Source organism: Loxodonta africana, chromosome X (assembly GCF_030014295.1).
Source record: "Loxodonta africana isolate mLoxAfr1 chromosome X, mLoxAfr1.hap2, whole genome shotgun sequence".
Classification (NCBI taxonomy): Eukaryota; Metazoa; Chordata; class Mammalia; order Proboscidea; family Elephantidae; genus Loxodonta; species Loxodonta africana.
Window position 1 is genome coordinate 142083629 of NC_087369.1, and position 21070 is coordinate 142104698.

The 21070-nt window shown below is 44.2% G+C and overlaps 1 protein-coding gene across 3 annotated transcripts in view; it reads right to left on the reverse strand.

The window, feature by feature from the left end:
* The window catches only part of TMEM255A (transmembrane protein 255A), a 69243-nt gene that overhangs the window by 12589 nt on the left and 35584 nt on the right, over positions 1 to 21070 (reverse strand). For 2 of the 3 annotated variants that reach the window (XM_003414771.4, XM_003414770.4), the window contains 2 exons: positions 20753 to 20841; positions 3609 to 3771 (listed from right to left, as the gene is read on the reverse strand). The exons of the other annotated variant lie outside the window; for it this stretch is intronic. In XM_003414771.4, coding sequence (XP_003414819.1) covers positions 3609 to 3771; positions 20753 to 20841 — 252 coding nt within the window. The remainder of the gene's footprint in view (positions 1 to 3608; positions 3772 to 20752; positions 20842 to 21070) is intronic. 3 annotated transcript variants of the gene reach the window in all.

Consider the following 21070-nt stretch of genomic DNA (forward strand, 5'->3'; position numbering starts at 1 on the left):
ACAGAAAGCAGATTAGTGGTTGCCAGGGGCTGGGGAGAGGGGAAGTGGGGAATGGCTGCTTAATGGGTATGAGGTCTCGTTTGGGGATGATGAAAATGTTTTGGAACTAGATAGAGGTGATCATGGCACAATATTGTGAATGTACTAAGTACCACTGAATTGTATACTTTTAAATGGTTAATTTTATATTACGTGAATTTTACCTCAATGAAAGAAAAAGGGCACAGCGAGGGAAAACAGGGGTCTAAAGTTAAGGCTGAAAGCCTGGCAGGGCTATATTTCTTATTACTTCTCCCTCCCTTCCAACTTTCAGAAATTTCTTAAAGAAAGTTGTCCACGTGCCCTTTACCTTCAAACCCCAATTTCTTCTGTCATCATAGAAAAGAATTTTATCAAATCCTTCACACTGAGGGGTTAGTAACTTCAGGTGTTAAGATCTCTGTGGCCTGTTAGCTTTTTTCTTTTTTTTTAATATATGCATTTTGTAAGCGGACCAGGAGGAAGAGGACAATGTCTGTCTTAAGTAAATAATCGAAAAATGGTGGAAGTTTTAGCACTATGACCTACAGTGGGGTAAAATCGGAGAGGGGGAAAACACTGCAGGAACCCATAGTGCACACCAAGCAGTCACCAGCTACTCCACTGCTGTACAGTCAGTCCCCGGATAATGAAGTTCCGTTCCTGAGTCTGTCTTTAAGTCGAATTTGCACGCAAGTCGAACAGTTCGGTACAGTGTGTATCTAACCTGTTAGTGAGTCAAATGTTTGTCTTAGTATATAGTGTACCTTCCGATGCATAAAAAACATTAAAGAAACACTTCCAGATACACTAAAACACCGTTAACATAATAAGACAGTAATAATAATGTTTTGATGTGCATCGCAAAGTAGCACCCGTTTGTTGTTACAAACCATTATATGTGCCTTCTCCACAGCTGAAGAGATACCCACTGGGCAAACGTTACCCAAAATACAGAGACAATTCTGTTTTGTAAAGTCGTTGAGATCAATTAGATACTTTATTGTAGACCCTGAACTAAAGAAACTACATTGTACCACCTGGCAGCATTTCTCCTGGGTTTTGAACCCTCCTCAGCAGAGACAGGAAGGGTTGGGGACGTCTGTAGGATGGTGCTGGGGCCAGATGGCCCATTCCCCCATAGCCTCCTCACCAGACTTATGAAATCCACGCAGCAACTATGAGGCCCCTTCCTCGGGGTGCAAGGGAGAAAGTGCCGCTTAGGATGTGCCATGAGGGAGCCCAAGGCCTAAGGGTTGGGAGTTCTCCACGGACCCCTATGGACGTACAGACGTCAGGAATTTAAGACTGCCGGTCCCCACTTCCAACCACCAAAAGGCCAAGAATCGCTGCTACAGTGAAATCCCACATGTGTAAGATAAGGGAAACAGAAGCCCAGAGACATGCTGCGATGGCCCTGGGCTGCACAGCACGGAGGTCCTGCCGTGTGCCCAGCGCGGCACACTGACCGGTTGTACTCGGAGAACACGTGGAGCTTGCCGCCCGGGTCCCGGCCGCTGGCCGCCACCACCTGCAGGCCTGCCATGCGGAGCAGAGCAGCTGTGCTTGGGGCAGGCGGACGGTGGGGTCGGCCCTTTCGGAGCTCCGAGGAAGGCGCGTGCATGTGGGTTCTCCGCTCGTTGCTGCGGGCCGCGGCTGGGCGCACCATCTCGCAGGGGCCTGCCCGTCGCCAGCAGCCGCCCAAAGACCCGCTGTGGCACCTGCGCACGTGGGAAAAGCACGGCCAGTCGTGGGAGCCCGGGTGACCGAACTCAGAGCTGAGTCAGTTTTTTCATGATAGGCTTTACGGGGGTGGGGCTTGGGGGGACGGGGGTTGGCTCGTAACTACAGGTTGTATATAAATTGGACGTTTGTAACCCGGGGACAGCCTGTATCAGGTTAGCTGTGCCACCCAAGCCTGAAAGCTCTAGGAACAATTCTGAGAACTCCTAACACCCTGCCCGATGTCCTATCTCCTCAGCTCCCCAACGCACATGGAGCCTTTCTCCCACCCAGAGACCTAGACACTTCACCATGCCCCTGCTTTCACCTGCCCGGTGGTCTCCAGGCAGAACAAAGGTAATTATTTTCTCAAAAGAAGCCCCAACTCAGAAACAGCTTTTCTGCAGCGTTCCCACCCACAAGCTACCTCAGGCCCAAAGTTACAGGAAATCCTTTTTTTTTAAGCCCCACCTATGAGTCGGAATCCACTCCAGGGCAACGGGTTTAAGGCGCCACCTTTGTCGATGCTTCCCCCGTTCCTTAGTCCTCGGGCTTACGGAATGGGAGAAGGGAAGTGAGAATAAGAAGTGTGTGTATGAGAGAGAGAGACTTGGGGCGCAGAGGGAAGGATTTCTTTTGACTTGGGGTCACCAGCAGGAACACTCAATCCTTCAAGCAACCCAGTCCTGCTGGGGACTTGCTGCCCCAAATGCAGAGGGTTTTCTTCATTTCCTTTGTCCTACCTCACCTTTCATTATCCATTAGCCATCCTCTTAACAGCCCAGGATCAAATTCAAACTGCCTTTCAGGTTCCCGTTTCTCAGGGACCCCAAACAGACACAGGCAAGTGCCTAGGGGCTGCCTGCTCCTTTCTGGGGTCAAAGGAGAGCTCCTTTCAGGTACAAATCATTCCCTGAACAGATGTCAAACATTCCTTTAAAGCAGTGGTACACAACCCTGGCTGCTGCAGCTCAGAAATCACTTAGGGAACTTAAAAAAAAAAATTTTTTTTTGATGCCTGGGCCTCACTTTAACCAATTAAATTAGAATCTGTGGAGGAAGGGCCCAGGCATTTGTATGTTTTTTTAAAGTACTTCAGGTGATTCTAATGTGAAACCATCCTCAGAGCCATAGCTCTAGAGCTTTCCTTCCATAATTAAAGATCAAGGTATATTAAATCAGCAAATAAATGCTTGGAGATGTTTTAAAAGTGAAGGAAGGCGCCTACCATTACAGAACACCTACTGGGTCCTGGCTCCTGAGGTGCCTTCACAGACACACACACAAATGTAAAAAGAAGATTTGGAAAGGGGGAAAGGGAATGTGGGGAGGCTGAGGTTGAAGACAAGACTTGGCATGCAGCTTAGCCTAGGGCTGGCCCTTCAAATGCAAAATGAAAAGAGCCCAGATGCTCTTTCTGGGGAAAAAAAAAAAAACCGTGATGGAATTCCTAGGGAGGGGGAGACCAGCATTCATTTTACCTGTAGCTAAAAAAACCTCTTTTCTTCCTTCTCTCCCAATATGTTAGGGGGAAAACTACCCCCAAAGGTTTCTAAAAGTGTATGTGTTGGGGGGGGGCAGGTAAGGGGGCATGAAAGGCTATGTTTACATTACCAGTGTGAATGGGAGAATTGACAACATTGTCTCACCCCCACTCAGCTTTTGCCTCAAGGACAGAGGGAACTCGTTATTAAGAAATATTCGCCAACTGATGGCATCACATGGCTCCTTGAAGTTGAGATATTTTGAAGCCAGCTACATTCCTGAGGAAAATGCTTCTGTTTCCTCCCCATTGCCCCCAACTGCCTAGCCTCCTCCTCCCACAACAAAAGCCTCTGTGGAATGATGGGAAGTCAATTCCTCCTTACCATGTCCTTAAAGCCTCCGAGCACAGCGGCAGTGATGATGCCCAGGAATAGGCCGACAATGTTGAGGATGGTGGCGGACCAGAGCAGGTGGTAGAGGTGGATGATGTCCTGGCAGCTGCTGACATCGATGTACTCATAGTACCCGCCAGTGATCTCCACCCGGCTGCACAGGAAGAAGGACACCCCAGTCAGTCCCCAGGGAGCAGGCTGGCCCCCTAGGGCTCTGGCTACCATGCAGCTCAGCAAAAAGACAGGTGGGCAGGTGGGGAATTACCAAAAGGGAAATCGTAGCCATGAGTACACTTGGAGAGCAAGACACTATAATAACTCAAAGTATGATTGCTGTTTATCCTGCCGCCCCCCAAAATCTTAACCTGTCAGAGAAACACTTGTTACCAGCACTAACACTAATCCGAAATAGCTTTATTGACACTTGCTATGTACCAGGTATTGTGTTAAGTACTTTACATATGTGAATTCGTTGAATCTGTGCTGTCCAATATGGTAGCTACTAGCCACGTGTGGCTCTTGGAATTTAAATTAGTTAAAATTAAGTAAGATGAAAAAATTCAGTTCTTCAGTCTCACCAGCCACATTTCAAGTGCTGAATAGCCACATGTGGTTAAGTGGCTACTGTACTGGACACAGCAGATTATAGAGCATTTCCATCATTGCAGAATGTTCTATTGGACAGCAGTGCAGATCCTCCTAAGACCTCTATGAGGTGGATACTATCACTGTTCCCATTTCGCAGATAAGGAAACTGAAGCACAGAGAGGTTAAGGAACTTGCCCATGTCATAAGGATCTGAATTCAGGGTTCAAAGACTTCAGTGTCTCCCCTCCCTCAAAAAAAAAAAGACAAAAAACAAAAATTAATGCTCCAAGGAGACCTGGTGGTGCAACTGGTTAAGCGCTTGGCTATTAAACAGAAGGTTGGTGATTTGAACCCACCCAGAGGTTCCTAGGGAGAAGAACCTGTTGATCTGCTTCCAAAAAATTTACTACGAAGAAGCCCTATGGCGCAGTTCTACTCTGTCACATGGGGTTGCTATGAGTTGGAATCAACTCAACGGCACCTAACAACAGCAACCAAAATACTCACCGCACACACTCAAAAAAAAAAAACAACAATGCCCCAATAAAGAACTAAAGCTGAACTACCCCACAGACCTGAATATTATCTCCTTGGAGAGGCTGTCCCTGATTACTCTGTTCAAAGACACATCCCCACTCCACCTCTGCCCTGTTACTCTTTATCGAATTGTTGTTGGGTGCCGTCAAGTCAACTCTGACTCATAATGACCATATAGGGAAGAACAGAACTGCCCCATAGGGTTCCCTAGGCTGCAATCTTTATGGGAGCAGACTGCCATGTCTTTCTCCTGCAGTGGCAACAGTTGGTGGTTTTGAACTGCTGACCTTTTGGTTATTCCTTTGTAGCACTCGTCCCCATATGAAATTATCTTCCTGATATATCTACTTTGTTACTGGCTGTCTCCCCAACTTGGTGAGCTCCATGAGGGCAGAAACTTGGTTCATTTTGCCCATCACTGTGCCTAACGTATAGCTGGTGCTACATAAATATCTGTTGAATGAATTAAATGAAAGCCCCTATCCTCCTAGATGTTTCAAACTACATAGTTTAAAACTTAGCCACCGGTCATCTGGGGTCTTAAAAGCTTTTGAGCGGCCACCTAAGATGCATCAATTGGTCCAAACCCACCTGGAGCAAAGAATGAAGAACACCAAAGACACAAGGAAAATACTAGCTCCATAGACAAAAAGGGCCACATAAACCAGAGACTCCATCAGCCTGAGACCAGAAGAACTAGATGGTGTCCGACTACCACCAATGACTGGCCTGACAAAAAACACAACAGAGAGTCCCTGATGCAGCAGGAGAAAAGTGTGATGCAGAACTCAAAATCACATAAAAAGACCAGACTTAATAATCCGACTGAGATTAGAGGAACCCCAGAAGACATGGACCCCAGACTCTCTGTTAACCCAGGACTAAAACCATTCCCGAAGCCAACTATGCAGACAAAGATTACACTGGACTATAAAGCATAAAACAGTGCTCGTGAAGAGTATGTTTCTTAGTTCAAGTAGATACACGAGACTGAATGGGCAGCTCTTGTCCAGAGGTAAGATGAGAAGGCAGAAAGGGATAGGAGCTGGGTGAATGGATGTGGGAAACCCGGGGTGGAAAGGGTGAGTGTGCCGTCACATTAGAGGGAGAGCAACTAGGGTTACATAACAACATGTGTATAAATTTTTGTATGAGAAATTAACTTGAGCTGTAAACTTTCACCTAAAGCGCACATGCGCACGCGTGTGCACACGCACACAAACTTGGCCACTGGAATCTAAAACACTGTGGTTCTTAAAACTAAAGTCACAACCAAACACTCCCTGACATCAAGATGGTTATTACATGTGACTCCTGATGTAAGAACACATCCAATGCAAAAGAAAAAGAAAAATCCAAGGTTTCCCTCCAAAATCAGTCAGGGAGTGCTTATTCGCCGAGAAAAGACTTTTGAACTGTACAGATAAATTTACAGTAGGATTCTTTTAAATTACTTTCTCTGAGGACTTGAAATTGGTGTGGTTAAAGAACAGACAGCGTCAGAATCGTGTGTGTGTGTGTGTCTACGTGCAGTGGCCTATGTCTGTCATTGTGTTATTTGTGTGTGTCTGTGGGTGTCTCTGTATGTATGTGTGCACACGTAAATGTGTCTTTGAGAAAGACACTGTCAAACATGCAGGTTCCTAGGCCCAGCACTTGTCCTACTGGATCTGGAAGAATCTCTGGGAGTGGGGCTCAGGAATTTGTGTTAAGGAGCTCACTGATGTTTGAGAGCTGCTGTTTTAAATAGTAAGCTTCCGTAGTAGAATTTTAAGTGTGTTTCAATTCACCCAAATTTGAACGGGCTTTCAGTATTTTCAGGAACATATCTGAAGAGACCACCCATAAACATATATTGAGTGTCTCCTATTAGTTGGCCTTGTGCTAGACCCTGGGGATAGGGCAGGGAGGATACACAGATTACTTAGTGCCCAAAGAAGGCACAGCTGTGCAAGGACTATCCCCTTAAAAGGGTAGGTGTGAGTGTGGGGGGGGGGGGGTTGAGGGGAGGCACAGTAGGAGCTTGGAGGTCAACTTCTGATTTTCCCCAATTTAGCTTTGCCTATCCCCTGGTGGCGTAGTGCTTAAGTGCAACGGCTGCTAACCAAAAGGTCAGCAGTTTGAATCTGCCAGGTGCTCCTTGGAAACTCTATGGGGCAGTTCTACTCTGTCCTATAGGGTCGCTATGAGTTGGAATCGACTCGATGGCAACGGGTTTGGTTTTTTTTTTTTTTTTGGTTTTATACCCTAATACGGGAGAAAAATGTGGTAGTCTGCTTCTGTAAGGATGACAGCCTTGGAAATCCTATGGGGCAGTTCTACCCTGCCCTATAGGGTCACTATGAGTTGGAATCAACTCCATGGCAATGGGTTTGGTTTTTGGTTTGGTATCTCCTAATATATTGAGGGTGGACTGGAAATACATATAAAATGGCAGTATAGTATAGCAGACTCTGGAGTCAGACTGCCTTTGAATCCTGGCTCTGTCATTTACTTGCTGTCTGACCCTGAGCAACTTTCTTAACCTCTCTGAACCTGAGGGATTTAATGAGAGAATGCATGAAAGCAGAGCCCCAGCACATAATAAGAAAAAATCTCCAGTTGCCAACGAGTTGATTCCAATGTGTGGCAATTCCATGTGTGTCAGAGTCGAACTGTGCTCCATAGGGTTTTTAATGGCTGCTTTTTCTGATGTATATTGCCAGACCTTTCTTCCGAGGCAATGCTGGGTGGACTTGAACCTACAATCTTTTGGTTAGCAGCCAAGCATGTTAACCATTTGCACCACCCAGGGACTCCCACACATAATAAGAGACCCACCGCCCCCCGCCAAAATATGTAGCTATATTTTTCCCTCTAAGAGCCACCCTCTGGCAATATGATTCAAACCTTGGAATCCTGTTCTTAAAAGCATTTGTGGCGGGGCCAAGATGGCTGACTAGGTAGAAGCTACCTCGGATCCCTCTTGCAACAAAGACTCGGAAAAACAAGTGAATCGATCACATACATGACAATCTACAAACTCTGACCATCAAACACAGATCTAAAGAGTTGACCTGAGTGACAGGTCAACTGAGACTGAGAACGAACAGCCACAGGGAAGCAGCGACTGCTTTTGGAGCCTGGAACCAGCGTCCCAGTCAAGAAACCTTGGCGCCAGGCTTTGGACTTGGCGCAATGGAAATGAGCATGGCATCCTGAGATGGCACAAACACAGGACGCAGCCCTAGCCCCCAGAAGTGACCTCGGGGGAAGCCCAGCCAGTGCACGCAGGCAGCGCAGCGACACGGCTCACAGGAGGAGAAGTCACCGGGAGGCAGCGACCGTTTTTGGAGCCGGGAGTGCAGTGTCCCAGGCAGGGAACCTTGGCGCTGGGCTTTGGACTGGGAGCAGAGGAACTAACCACGGCTTCTGAGACAGCACAAGAACGGGATGTGGGCCTGACCCTCAGAGGAAATCACTACCCAGCCAGCGCACACAGTCGATGCGCCCCTCGGGAATCTCCGATAAAACAGTCATCCCAAGCAAGATAAGTAACTTTGTCTATATTCTGGGGTGCTACTGTCTCCTATTTATCTGAACCCTCCCCTCCCCTTCCCAGGCGGCTTCATTAACATTGGAATTTCCTGAGCCAGAGAGTGAACTGCACTGCGGTTTTTCTTTCTTTCTTTTTTTTTTTTGGTCTTTTCCTAACCCATTATCCTGGCCTGAGAGAAGCTGCTACAAAAAACCCAGGGACCAAAAATCCTTCCCTAATTGGACTAAAAACACAGAACCAGCTCCAGCCAAGCATATCTGATCCACAGTCTTGGGCTTTCATCCCTACAGGGAACAAGGTGGCTATTATAATGCAAAGGCAATTCTGATAGGGATCTGACTGTAATTGTTTTAGCGGATTACTGGAAAGACAAGTTTCCTAGGACTGATAACTCTGCATATTCAACAGAGCCCTCACTGACCCACAACAGGGAACTGAGGGCGGAAGCTCCCCCCAGACCACCTAGCCTCCTGCCTTAGGGGTCTAAGGAGGGTGACACCTACCAATCGGTAGAGGTACTTGCATTGGGGGCCTAAGGTACAGCTGCAGAGCTTATCCACCAAAGTGCTTTAGGAATAGAGACACACCTACCTCACTGACACTTGGGGGAAGCCTGTCAGCATCCTGCCCCCCCTGGACTGTGAACCCCTGCTGCTACTAGAATCTGGTGTACACAACTATCACCACTACTTCTCTAGGTGGATAGGTGACAGTCTGCACCACACACTTGATGACCCAAAATCAGATTCTACTCAAGAATAGTGAATGGACTCTTAGGCTTATATATCTGGTAACACCCCAAACCAGCTGGTAATAGGACATAAGTGATTCAAGGGCTACAACAATCAAGACAGCGCAATCTAGTAGCCCATCTACATATACTGAAAGAAAACAAAACAAGATAAGACTCAGTGAGCAAATGTAGAATAAATCACTGCAATATCTTAGTGATGGCTCGGAGACAGCAGTCGATATCAAACCACATAAAGAAGCAGACCATGATTGCTTCTACAACTCCCCAAATTAAAGAATCAAAATCTTTCCCAAATGAAGATACGGTCCTGGAATTATCAGATACAGAATATAAAAACCTAATTTACAGAATGCTTCAAGACATCAGGGATGACCTCCAAAATGAAATAAGGCAATCTACAGAAAAAGCCAAGGAACACACTGATGAAACAGTTGAAGAACTCAAAAAGCTTATTCAAGAACATAGTGGAAAAATTAATAAGTTGCAAGCATCCATAGAGAGACAGCATTCAGAAATCCAAAAGATTAACAATAAAATTACAGAATTAGACAACGCAATAGGAAGTCAGAGGAGCAGACTTGAACAACTGGAACGCACAGTGGGAAATCTGGAGGACCAGGGAATTGACACCAATATAGCTGGAAAAAAATCAGATAAAAGAATTAAAAAAAATGAAGAAACCCTAAGAATCATGTGGGACTCTATCAAGAAGAATAACTTGCATGTGATTGGAGTCCCAGAACAGGGAGGGATAACAGAAAACAGAGAGAATAGTTGAAGATCTGTTGGCAGAAAACTTCCCTGACATCATGAAAGACGAAAGGATATCTATCCAAGATGCTCATCGAACCCCATTTAAGACTGATCCAAAAAGAAAATCACCAAGACATATTATCATCAAACTTGCCAAAACCAAAGATAAAGGGAAAATTTTACAAGCAGCCAGGGATAAAAGAAAGGTCTCCTACAAAGGAGAATCAATAAGAATAAGTTCAGACTCCTCAGCAGAAACCATGTAGGCAAGAAGGCAATGGGATGACATATATAGAGCACTGAAGGTGAAAAACTGCCAGCCAAGGATCATATATCCAGCAAAACTCTCTCTCAAATATGAAGGTGAAATTAAACCATTTACAGATAAACACAAGCTTAGAGAATTTGCAAAAACCAAACCAAAGTGACAAGAAATACTGAAGAAAATTGTTTGGTCAGAAAACCAATAATATCAGATACCAGCACAACACAAGGTCACAGAACAGAACATCCTGATATCAACTCAAATACGGAAATCACAAAACAAATTAAGATTAATTTTAAAAAGAAAAAAACGTTCAAAACAGGGAATCATTGAAGTCAATATGTGAAAGATACAATAATCAAAAAGAGGGACAAAATACAGGTGGCATAGATCTGCCATATGGAGAGGGATACAAGGCGATATAGGACAATACAAGTTAGGTTTTCACTTAGAAAAATCGGGGTAAATATTAAGGTAACCACAAAGAGGTATAACAACTCCATAACTCAAAATAAAAACCAAGAAAAACATAACGACTCAGCAAACATAAAGTCAAATACTATGAAAATGAGGAACACACAAGTTACAAAGAAAAACGTCTCAGCACAAAAAAGTAAGTGGAAAAATGAAATTGTCCACAACACACATAAAAAGGCATCAAAATGACAGCACTAAACACATACTTATCTATAATTACGCTGAATGTAAATGGACTGAACGCACCACTAAAGAGACAGAGAGTCTCAGACTGGACAAAGAAACACGATCCGTCTATATGCCGCCTACAAGAGACACACCTTAGACTTAGAGACACAAACAAACTAAAACTCAAAGGATGGAAAAAAATATATCAAGCAAACAGTAAGCAAAAAAGAAGAGGAGTAGCAATATTAATTTCTGACAAAATAAACTTTAAACTTAAATCCACCACAAAGGATAAAGAAGGACACTACATAATGATTAAAGGGACAATTGACCAGGAAGATATAACCATATTAAATATTTATGCACCCAATGACAGGGCTGCAAGATACACAAAACAAACCTTAACAGAACTGAAAAGTGAGATAGACACCTCCACAATTATAGTAGGAGACTTCAGCACACCCCTTTCGGAGAAAGACAGGACATCCAGTAAGAAGCTCAACAGAGACACGGAAGACCTAATTGCTACAATCAACCAACTTGACCTCATAGACTTATACAGAACACTCCACGCAACTCCTACAAAGTATACTTTTTTTTCTAGCGCACATGAAACATTCTCTAGAATAGACCATATATTAGGTCATAAAACAAACCTTTGCAGAATCCAAAACATCGAAATATTACACAGCATCTTCTCAGAAGATAAGGCCGTAAAAGTGGAAATCAATAACAGAAAACTTAGGGAAAAGAAATCAATACTTGGAAACTGAACAATACCCTGCTCAAAAAAGATTGGGTTATAGAAGACATTAAGGAGGGAATAAAGAAATTCATAGAATGCAACGAGAATGAAAATACTTTCTATCAAAACCTCTGGGACACAGCAAAAGCAGTGCTCAGAGGTCAATTTATATCGATAAATGCACACATACAAAAAGAAGAAAGAGCCAAAATCAGAGAACTGTCCCTACAACTTGAACGAATAGAAAGCGAGCAACAAAAGAATCCATCAGGCACCAGAAGAAAACAAATAATAAAAATTAGAGCTGAACTAAATGAATTAGAGAACAGGAAAACAATTGAAAGAATTAACAAAGCCAAAAGCTGGTTCTTTGAAAAAATTAACAAAATTGATAAACCACTGGCCAGACTGACTAAAGAAATACAGGAAACAAGTAACCTGAATAAGAAACGAGATGGGCCACATCACAACAGACCCAACTGAAATTAAAAGAATCATATCAGATTATTACAAAAAATTGTACTCTAACAAATTTACAAACCTAGAAGAAATGGATGAATTCCTGGAAAAACACTACCTACCTAAACTAACACAATCAGAAGTAGAACTAAATAGACCCATAACAAAAAAAGAGATTGATAAGGTAATCAAAAAACTCCCAACAAAAAAAAGCCCTGGCCCGGATGGCTTTACTGCAGAGTTCTACCAAACTTTCAGAGAAGAGTTAACACCACTACTACTAAAGAAAATTGTTTGGTCAGAAAATCAATAATATCAGATACCAGCACAACACAAGGTCACAGAACAGAACATCCTGATATCAACTCAAATACGGAAATCACAAAAACAAATTAAGATTAAGAAAATGATGGAATACTACCTAACTCATTCTATGAAGGCAGCATATCCCTGATACCAAAACCAGGTAAAGACATCACAAAAAAACAAAATTACAGACCTATATCCCTCATGAACATAGGTGCAAAAATCCTCAACAAAAGTCTAGCCAATACAATTCAACAACATATCAAAAAAATACTCCGCCACGACCAAGTGGGATTTATACCAAGTATGCAAGGCTGGTTTAATATATGAAATACCATTCATGTAATCCACCATATAAATAAAACAAAAGACAAAATCCACATGATCTTATCAATTGATGCAGAAAAGGCATTTGACAAAGTCCAACACCCATTTATGATAAGAACTCTCACCAAAATAGGAATTGAAGAAAAATTCCTCAACATAATAAAGGGCATCTTTTTTATACAAAGCCAACAGCCAACATCGCTCTAAATGGAGAAAGCCTGAAAGCATTTCCCTTGAGAACGGGAAACAGACAAGGATGCCCTTTATCACCGCTCTTATTCAACATTGTGCTAGAGGTCCTAGCCAGAGCAATTAGGCTAGATAAAGAAATAAAGGGCATCCGGACTGGCAAGGAGGAAGTAAAATTATCTCTATTTGCAGATGACATGATCTTATACACAGAAAATCCCAAGGAATCCTCCAGAAAACTACTGAAACTAATAGAAGAGTTTGGCAGAGTCTCAGGTTATAAGATAAACATACAAAAATCACTTGGATTCCTCTACATCAACAAAAAGAACACTGAAGAGGAAATCACCAAATCAATACCATTCACAGTAGCCCCCAAGAAGATAAAATACTTAGGAATAAATCTTACCAAAGATGTAAAAGACCTATACAAAGAAAACTACAAAATACTAGTGCAAGAAACTAAAAAGGACCTACTTAAGTGGAAAAACATACCTTGCTCATGGATAGGAAGACTTAACATAGTAAAAATGTCTATTCTACCAAAAGCCATCTATACATACAATGCACTTCCGATCCAAATTCCAATGTCATTTTTTAATGCGATGGAGAAACAAATCACCAAGTTCATATGGAAGGGAAAGAAGCCTCGGATAAGTAAAGCATTACTGAAAAAGAAGAAGAAAGTGGGAGGCCTTGCTCCACCTTGATTTTAGAACTTATTATACAGCCACAGTAGTCAAAACAGCCTGGTACTGGTACAGCAACAGGCACATAGAGCAATGGAAGAGAATTGAGAACCCAGATATAAATCCATCCACAAATGAGCAGCTGATATTTGACAAAGGCCCAGTGTCAGTTAATTGGGGAAAAGATAGTCTTTTTAATAAATGGTGCTGGCATAACTGGATATCCATTTGCAAAAAAATGAAACAGGACCCATACCTCACACCATGCACAAAAACTAACTCCAAGTGGATCAAAGACCTAAACATAAAGACTAAAACGATAAAGATCAAGGAAGAAAAAATAGGGACAACGTTAGGAGCCCTAATACAAGGCATAAACAGAATACAAAACAAGCCCTAATACAAGGCATAAACAGAATACAAAACATTACCAAAAATGACGAAGAGAAACCAGATAACTGGGAGCTCCTAAAAATCAAACACCTATGCTCATCTAAAGACTTCACCAAAAGAGTAAAAAGACCACCTACTTTTTTTACAGATTGGGAAAGAATATTCAGCTATGACATCTCCGACCAGCGCCTGATCTCTAAAATCTACATGATTCTGTCAAAACTCAACCACAAAAAGACAAACAACCCAATCAAGAAGTGGGCAAAGGATACGAACACGCACTTCACTAAAGAAAGATATTCAGGCAGCTAACAGATACATGAGAAAATGCTCTTGATCATTAGCCATTAGAGAAATGCAAATTAAAACTATGATGAGATTCCATCTCACTCCAACAAGGCTGGCGTTAATCCAAAAAACACAAAAGAATAAATGTTGGAGAGGCTGCAGAGAGATTGGAACTCTTATACACTGCTGGTGGGAATGTCAAATGGTACAACCACTTTGGAAATCTATCTGGCGTTTTCTTAAAAAGTTAGAAATAGAACTACCATACAACCCAGAAATCCCACTCCTCGGAATATACCCTAGAGAAGTAAGAGCCTTCACAGGAACAGATACATGCACACCCATGTTTATTGCAGCTCTGTTTACAATAGCAAAAAGCTGGAAGCAACCAAGGTGTCCATCAACGGATGAATGGTTAAATAAATTGTGGTATATTCACACAATGGAATACTATGCATCGATAAAGAACAGTGACGAATCTGTGAAACATTTCATAATATGGATGAACCTGGAAGGCATTATGCTGAGTGAAATTAGTCAGAGGCAAAAGGACAAATATTGTATAAGACCGCTATTATAAGATCTTGAGAAATAGTATAAACTGAGAAGAACACAGACTTTTGTGGTTAAGGGGGGGGGAGGGAGGGAGGGTGGGAAAGGGTTATTTACTGATTAGTTAGTAGATAAGAACTACTTTAGGTGAAGGGAAGGACAATACTCAATACATGGAAGGTCAGCTCAACTGGACTGGACCAAAAGCAAAGAAGTTTCCGGGATAAACTGAATGCTTCAAAGGTCAGCGGAGCAAGGGCGGGCGTTTGGGGACTATGGCTTAAGGGGACTTCTAAGTCAATTGGCAAAATAATATTATTATGAAAACTTTCTGCATGCCACTATGAAATGTGGCGTCTGGGGTCTTAAATGCTAACAAGCGGCCATCTAATATGCATCAATTGGACACAACTCACCTGGATCAAAGGAGAATGAAGTACACCAAGGTCACACGATAACTATGAGCCCAAGAGACAGAAAGGGCCACATGAACCAGAGACTTACATCATCCTGAGACCAGAAGAACTAGATGATGCCCGGCCACAACCGATGACTGCCCTGACAGGGAGCACGACAGAGAACCCCTGAGGGAGCAGGAAATCAGTGGGATGCAGACCGCAAATTCTCATAAAAAGACCAGACTTAATGGTCCGACTGAGACTAGAGGAATCCCGGCGGTCATGGTCCCCAAACCTTCTGTTGGCCCAGTACAGGAACCATTCCCGAAGACAACTCATCAGACATGGAAGGGACTGGACAGTGGGTAGGAGAGAGATGCTGATGAAGAGTGAGCTACTTGTATCAGGTGGACCCTTGAGACTGTGTTGGCATCTCCTGTCTGGAGGGAGGATGGGAGGATAGAGAGGGTTGGAAGCTGGCAAAATTGTCACGAAAGGAGAGACTGGAAGGGCTGACTCATTAGGGGGAGAGCAAGTGGGAGTACGGAGTAAGGTGTATATAACCTTATATGTGACAGTCTGACTTGATTTTTAAACTTTCACTTAAAGCTCAATAAAAATTGTTAAAAAAAAAAAAGGCATTCGTGCTTTAAAGGCACAGACTACAACATGGGACTAGGTTAGTAGTTTTTACATAGTCAATAGTTTTAGAGAATATATGGCTGGTTTCAGCTTCAGTGGGTTCAGCAGCTTTTTAGAAAATGTTTTTAAGTCAACTATGAAGCAAAAGAAAGCTAGTACTTGGATCCGGTTCAGGGTTTGGCAAATTAAGTGGTTTGTTTCTGTTTGAGACTCATTATTCCATTCGGTTCTGTTTCTGGGCGGGTCTTCCTCTGCAATTCCGTCTTTCACATTCCCACTGCTTCCACCCTTAACACCTCAAGCCTCCATGACTGCAACACTCTCCTGCCAGACCCGATCACTTCCACATTAATCATCCTAAAATACTTCTTTATGTCATTTCTTTCATCAAAACCCTTCTATTGCTCCCCATTACCTTCAGGAAAATGTCCAAATTCCTCAGTCTGGCATTCAAGGTTTGCCATAGCCTAGCCCCAAAATCAAACCCACACATCAGCCAGGCTGAGGCCCTCAGAAGCCCCAAACTGGCCAGGCTGGGAACTGATTCTAAACCTTTGCTTGGATTTCTCCCCCTGCCTGGATGGCTCTGCCCTCTGTTCTCTGCCTGTCTTAATCTCTCCCACTGCTGAAAGCCTCAACAGCCACCCCTTCCAGGGCCTTCTTCAAGGATGCCAGGGCCCATCCATTAACTTTTTTCCCTGGACTTCCACAGCCCCAGACAATCTATTCCTCTTCGTTTGGCACTTTGCATACGTCAACCACTGAGCAATTCATTTAATCCAATATCTATTGAGAGTGTACTCAGTGCTGGGTGCTGAAGCTATAATCAGGGCCAAGGTAAACACGGTGTCTGTCTAGACCGTAACCTCTCGAGGACAAGGGTCATCTCTTACATTTCTTTTGTGTCTCCCTCACTGCCTAGCACAGTGGTAGAAATGTTATAGGTAATCAATCAATACTTGGTGAATGAGTAACTGAGTGCAAAGCCTGATCATTGCATTGATCATGAAATTGATTACCCAGCATAAGCTTTTGCCCCCTTCCTCTCAACTTGCTGGGTGGGCCTGGAGAAACAGATAACCTCTTTGTGTTTCAGTCTCCATTTAATAAAGTAGGAGGCAGCAGGGTTTGAATCAGGCAGGAGGCATCCTTCCGCTCTCCTTTGGGGCCTGGAACCATCCACCAACTATTGGTGTGCAGGCAGTGGTAATGGGAAGCCACTGCACATATCTCACTCACTGCATATATTCTGTATATCAATCTAAACCTCCCTCTTCTTAACCCACCAGGAAATTGAGTTCCTTAAGGGTAAAACTATGTCTTTTTGATGCCTATTCTTCTAGTGCCTAGAACAGTCGCTGGCACATAGGAAAAACAAAACAAAACAAAACCCCACAAAACCTGTTGCTGTCAAGTCAATTCTGACTTGTGACGACCCCATGTGTGTCAGAGTAGAACTGTGGTGGTGCAAATGGTTTGCACTTGACTGCTGACCTAAAGGTTGGCTATTGAAACCCACCCGGTGGTACTGCAAAAGAAAAGGCCTGGCAATCTGCTTCTGGTAAGATTATAGCCAATAATACCCCGTGGAGCAGTTCTACTCTGTCACACATGGGGAAAAGACCCAATGGCAACTAACAACAACAATCTTACAGTAGTAGTTTGCGAGGCATTTCTTCCATGGCACCGTTGGGTGGATTTGAACTGACAAGCTTTCAGTTGGTAGCTGAGTGCCAACCATTTGTGTCACCCTGGCACATAGTAGGAGCACAAAAAAGTTTGTCAAAGGATGAAACTAAGCTATCTTCTTTTGTTTTCGCACCAGTTGAAGCACTTCACAAACCACCCCATTTCCTTTCATTTTCTCGAGGTTACACACTGAAATGCAGTGATCTTGACTTGACCTCTCCAAGGATGAGTGAGTAGATGAAAGCCTGAAGTACTCTGAAAGGCAGCTGCTGAGGAGCTGTGTCCTAGAGAAAGCCACCTTCCTGCACAAGGCTAAATGGAATAATCTATGTTTGGTATTGAAGCCTCACCACCCCTGACGTCAATGAAGGTCTGTGGGTTCGAGGGGACAGTAGAAACTCTGTTTCCGTAGCACTGTACAAATGACTGCCTGATGTTTTTGTTCCCACTTTTTTTTTTCTTGGCCTCCTTTCCAGGAAATGGACTGCAGGAGCTGGCAATTGATTAAAAATAGGCCTCGTGTGAGGAAAATAAATATACATTCGGCAAAATTAAGATCTCCAAGCCTCAGAATGTTTGTCGCTAGCTATATTTAGGCCTTGAGTATAAGTCTTTTGGGGCCTGGCTAGAAACAGCCTTGGGTCAAGGAAATACTTTTTTTTCCCCTCGTATCATCCCCTCTCAAGTCTTATGCCCTTGAGTTATGATCTGGTGATTTGAAACGAAAAGCTGAAGCAAGGCCTTTCCTGATGGCTTTGCCCCTGGAGTCTCAGCACTACAGACTTGGGAAAGGGCATTGAGAGATGCCAGGGACTGGCTTCCAGGTTTCAGGAAAGTGCAAAACCATTTTTGGGTTTGAAGATCATTAGGGGTGGTGTCCCCATGATCCCTCTCCATTTTTCCATCCAATATTTTTTCTTCTTGGTGGAAAGGGAGCTTTTTTTTGGGGGGGGGGGTTCTTTTCCACAAATGTCATTCCCTTTTCATCAGTGCTTCACTCACACCTGGCCCTGTGCTGGGCCCTGGGGACACAGGTAAGATTAAGGCAAGTCCCCTCCCCTTAGAGAGCCCCTAGTTTAGCACAGCTCCTCATAAAATTCCTTTCGAGCCTTGAAGACAATACTGGTGTAACTTGCTTTAGGAAAGTAAGAAAATCAGTTACTATGAAGTTCAGACTGACAGGAAGATATACTGGGCATGAGTCTCCACTTTCAAAAAAAAACTCTACCTAAGGGCTTAGCTATAATGGAATTTAAAGGAGGATTTAGTTTATTCAAACCTTTTTCAGGAACACACCTATTGCAGAGAGGAAGATGTGTCTGTGAGGAATCACTTCTCAGCCATTTGGAGGGGAGGGAGCTCCTGGTTCCTTTTCTGGATCTCAGCCCCAGTTCTGGCCAGCTCCCAGCAGCCACCCCAGGAGGCGAGGGAATGGGAAAGGAGAGGGAAGCAGGCCAGAGGGGAGGGAGGAGAGCAGCAAGAAGGAGTAGGGAAGAGGATGGTAAGGAGAGATAGAAGAAGAGGGAAGAGATAAAATAAAGAGAAGGAAGGACAGGGCAAGGGAGGAAGGGATAAGGGGAGGCAAGGAGAGAGATAGCAAAATAACCCCAATTCTCCTTGGACCTATGTTGCCTTCCTTTGATCATGTTTTGAAGGATAAACTCAGGAAGTACAATTACAGCCAGCTCACAATCACTGCTGTTAAGGAGGGAAGCCCTCTCCAAGTGTTAGTGATCATTGCAACATGAATAATTGAACCCCACAGATAATCTCCAAACCTCACTTGAGTCTTTAAGTTTCTCTTCCTCCAAGGCCAAACCTTTTAAGGAGGTGAGACTGGTGCTAGCAAAGTAGGTAAAGGGCTGGTGTAAGTTTTCCCCCCTCTCCTCTCTGCTGCCACCCTGTCAGGTTTGAATCCTCAAACCAGAGAAACTGAGCCCCAAATACCAAGAGTAAGGAATGTGATGAGGGGGAGGCTGCGTCCATCTGACCCCCTCTGGATCTAGCTCCATCCAGCCCCCCTCTGCCAGTCGCTTCCTTCTTCCCTCCCTCCCCTGGCCCTCAGCTCCCTTGCACTGAGAGTATTAAGAAGCTACCTGCTTGGGCAGGCATTGGCTGACACACCCCTCACGGAGGGGTGTTCACGCATGCTCTGTATTACCTGTACACACACTCCTGTCAAGCCGATCTAAACTGCTCTCAAATTTATTCCCTGCTTTCCATTGCTTCCAAGCTGACTTAGTCTAGGCTCTATCCTCTTTGACCTGGACTCCCACAATGGCCTCCTAGCTGCCTCCAGTCACCAGGCACTCAAAGCCATCTTCCATGATGCACTCTTCAATGGCTCCCAATTGCCTATGGGGTCAATTCCAAAGTCCTTCCTACAGCCTATGGGCCCTTCATGATCTGACCTCTGCCCTCACCTCCCATCACACCTTCTATAACCACCCTCACCTCCTCACAACTGCTCAACAAACTCTCCCCATGCCCAACCCCTTTTGGTTTGTATCTCAACTCCCACATCACCTCCTTCTTGATACTGTCCCCACCCCCCGCAAAAAAAAAAAACTGCCTTTCGATCATTTCGGCTACCAGGGTCCCCAGTACATCCACCAACCCCTACTGCACTTATCATACTACATTGCCATCAGTTGTTCACACTGCTGACTTTCCGACTGGTTTGTAAGCTTCTCAGGGCAATCTCTGTATTCTTAGCACATAATTATGGTTTGAAAGAAAGAGTAAATGGCATTTTAGCAGTTGGAGAGCAGAGACCCAGAGATTGCCCTCTCACTTCATTTGGGTCTTTGTACAAATGTCACCACCTCACAGAGGCCTTCGCTGACTACTCTACCTAACAGCACCTCTCCCGTCACCACCACATCACTATCTACCTCTCCTGCTTCATTTTCCTTAAGAGCTTGGATCACCACCTGGCATTATATTATATATTTGTGTATGTATTGACTCTTTCCACTACTAGAATATCTCCAGTGTCTAGAACAGGGCCAGGCACAGAGAAGGTGCTCAATAGCCATATGTTCAATGTTGAACTTGGACTCAGATACAGCTGGGTTCAAATCCTACCTCTACCATTTTCAATCTCTGTGTGACGCTGGGCTAGCTGTCTGTTTCCTTTGAGCCTCTCTCCCCATCTGGAAAAGGGGGATAATAATTCTACATACCTTGTAGGTAAGGATTAAGCAAGATCAAATATGTGAAGGTACACAGCACTGTGTGGGGCACACGGAAGACTGATAATGCACGTCAGCTGAAGTGTGTCTTCTACTTCTCTGATCCCTGCAGCCCTGCCCTGCAGCCCTTCTAGTTTCCCTTGTGGTCAGACCATTATTCCTGTGCCTGGGGCACAACACTTACTTCCCACAGTTATAGAGGTCGCAGCAGAAGCAGGTGTTACCCCGGATGCGAGGTGTGCAGAATCCACGGCTGAGGTGAGGGCAGTTCACCTGAGGGCACACAACAGTGAGGAGATGAGCGGGAGGTGGAGGGGAGGCAGGACCTTCTGGGATTGGAAATTTGAGTTAGTGAGTGATGGAGACCGTAAGAACGGCTGTGGTATGAACACACCAACCCATGAGAGGGATGGGGCTGAGCTGGGATGGAGGGGGTAGCTGGTGGAGCTTGCATCTGAGGCAAGTCATTCTCATTCTGTAGCTGGGCTCATGTTCAGTCCCA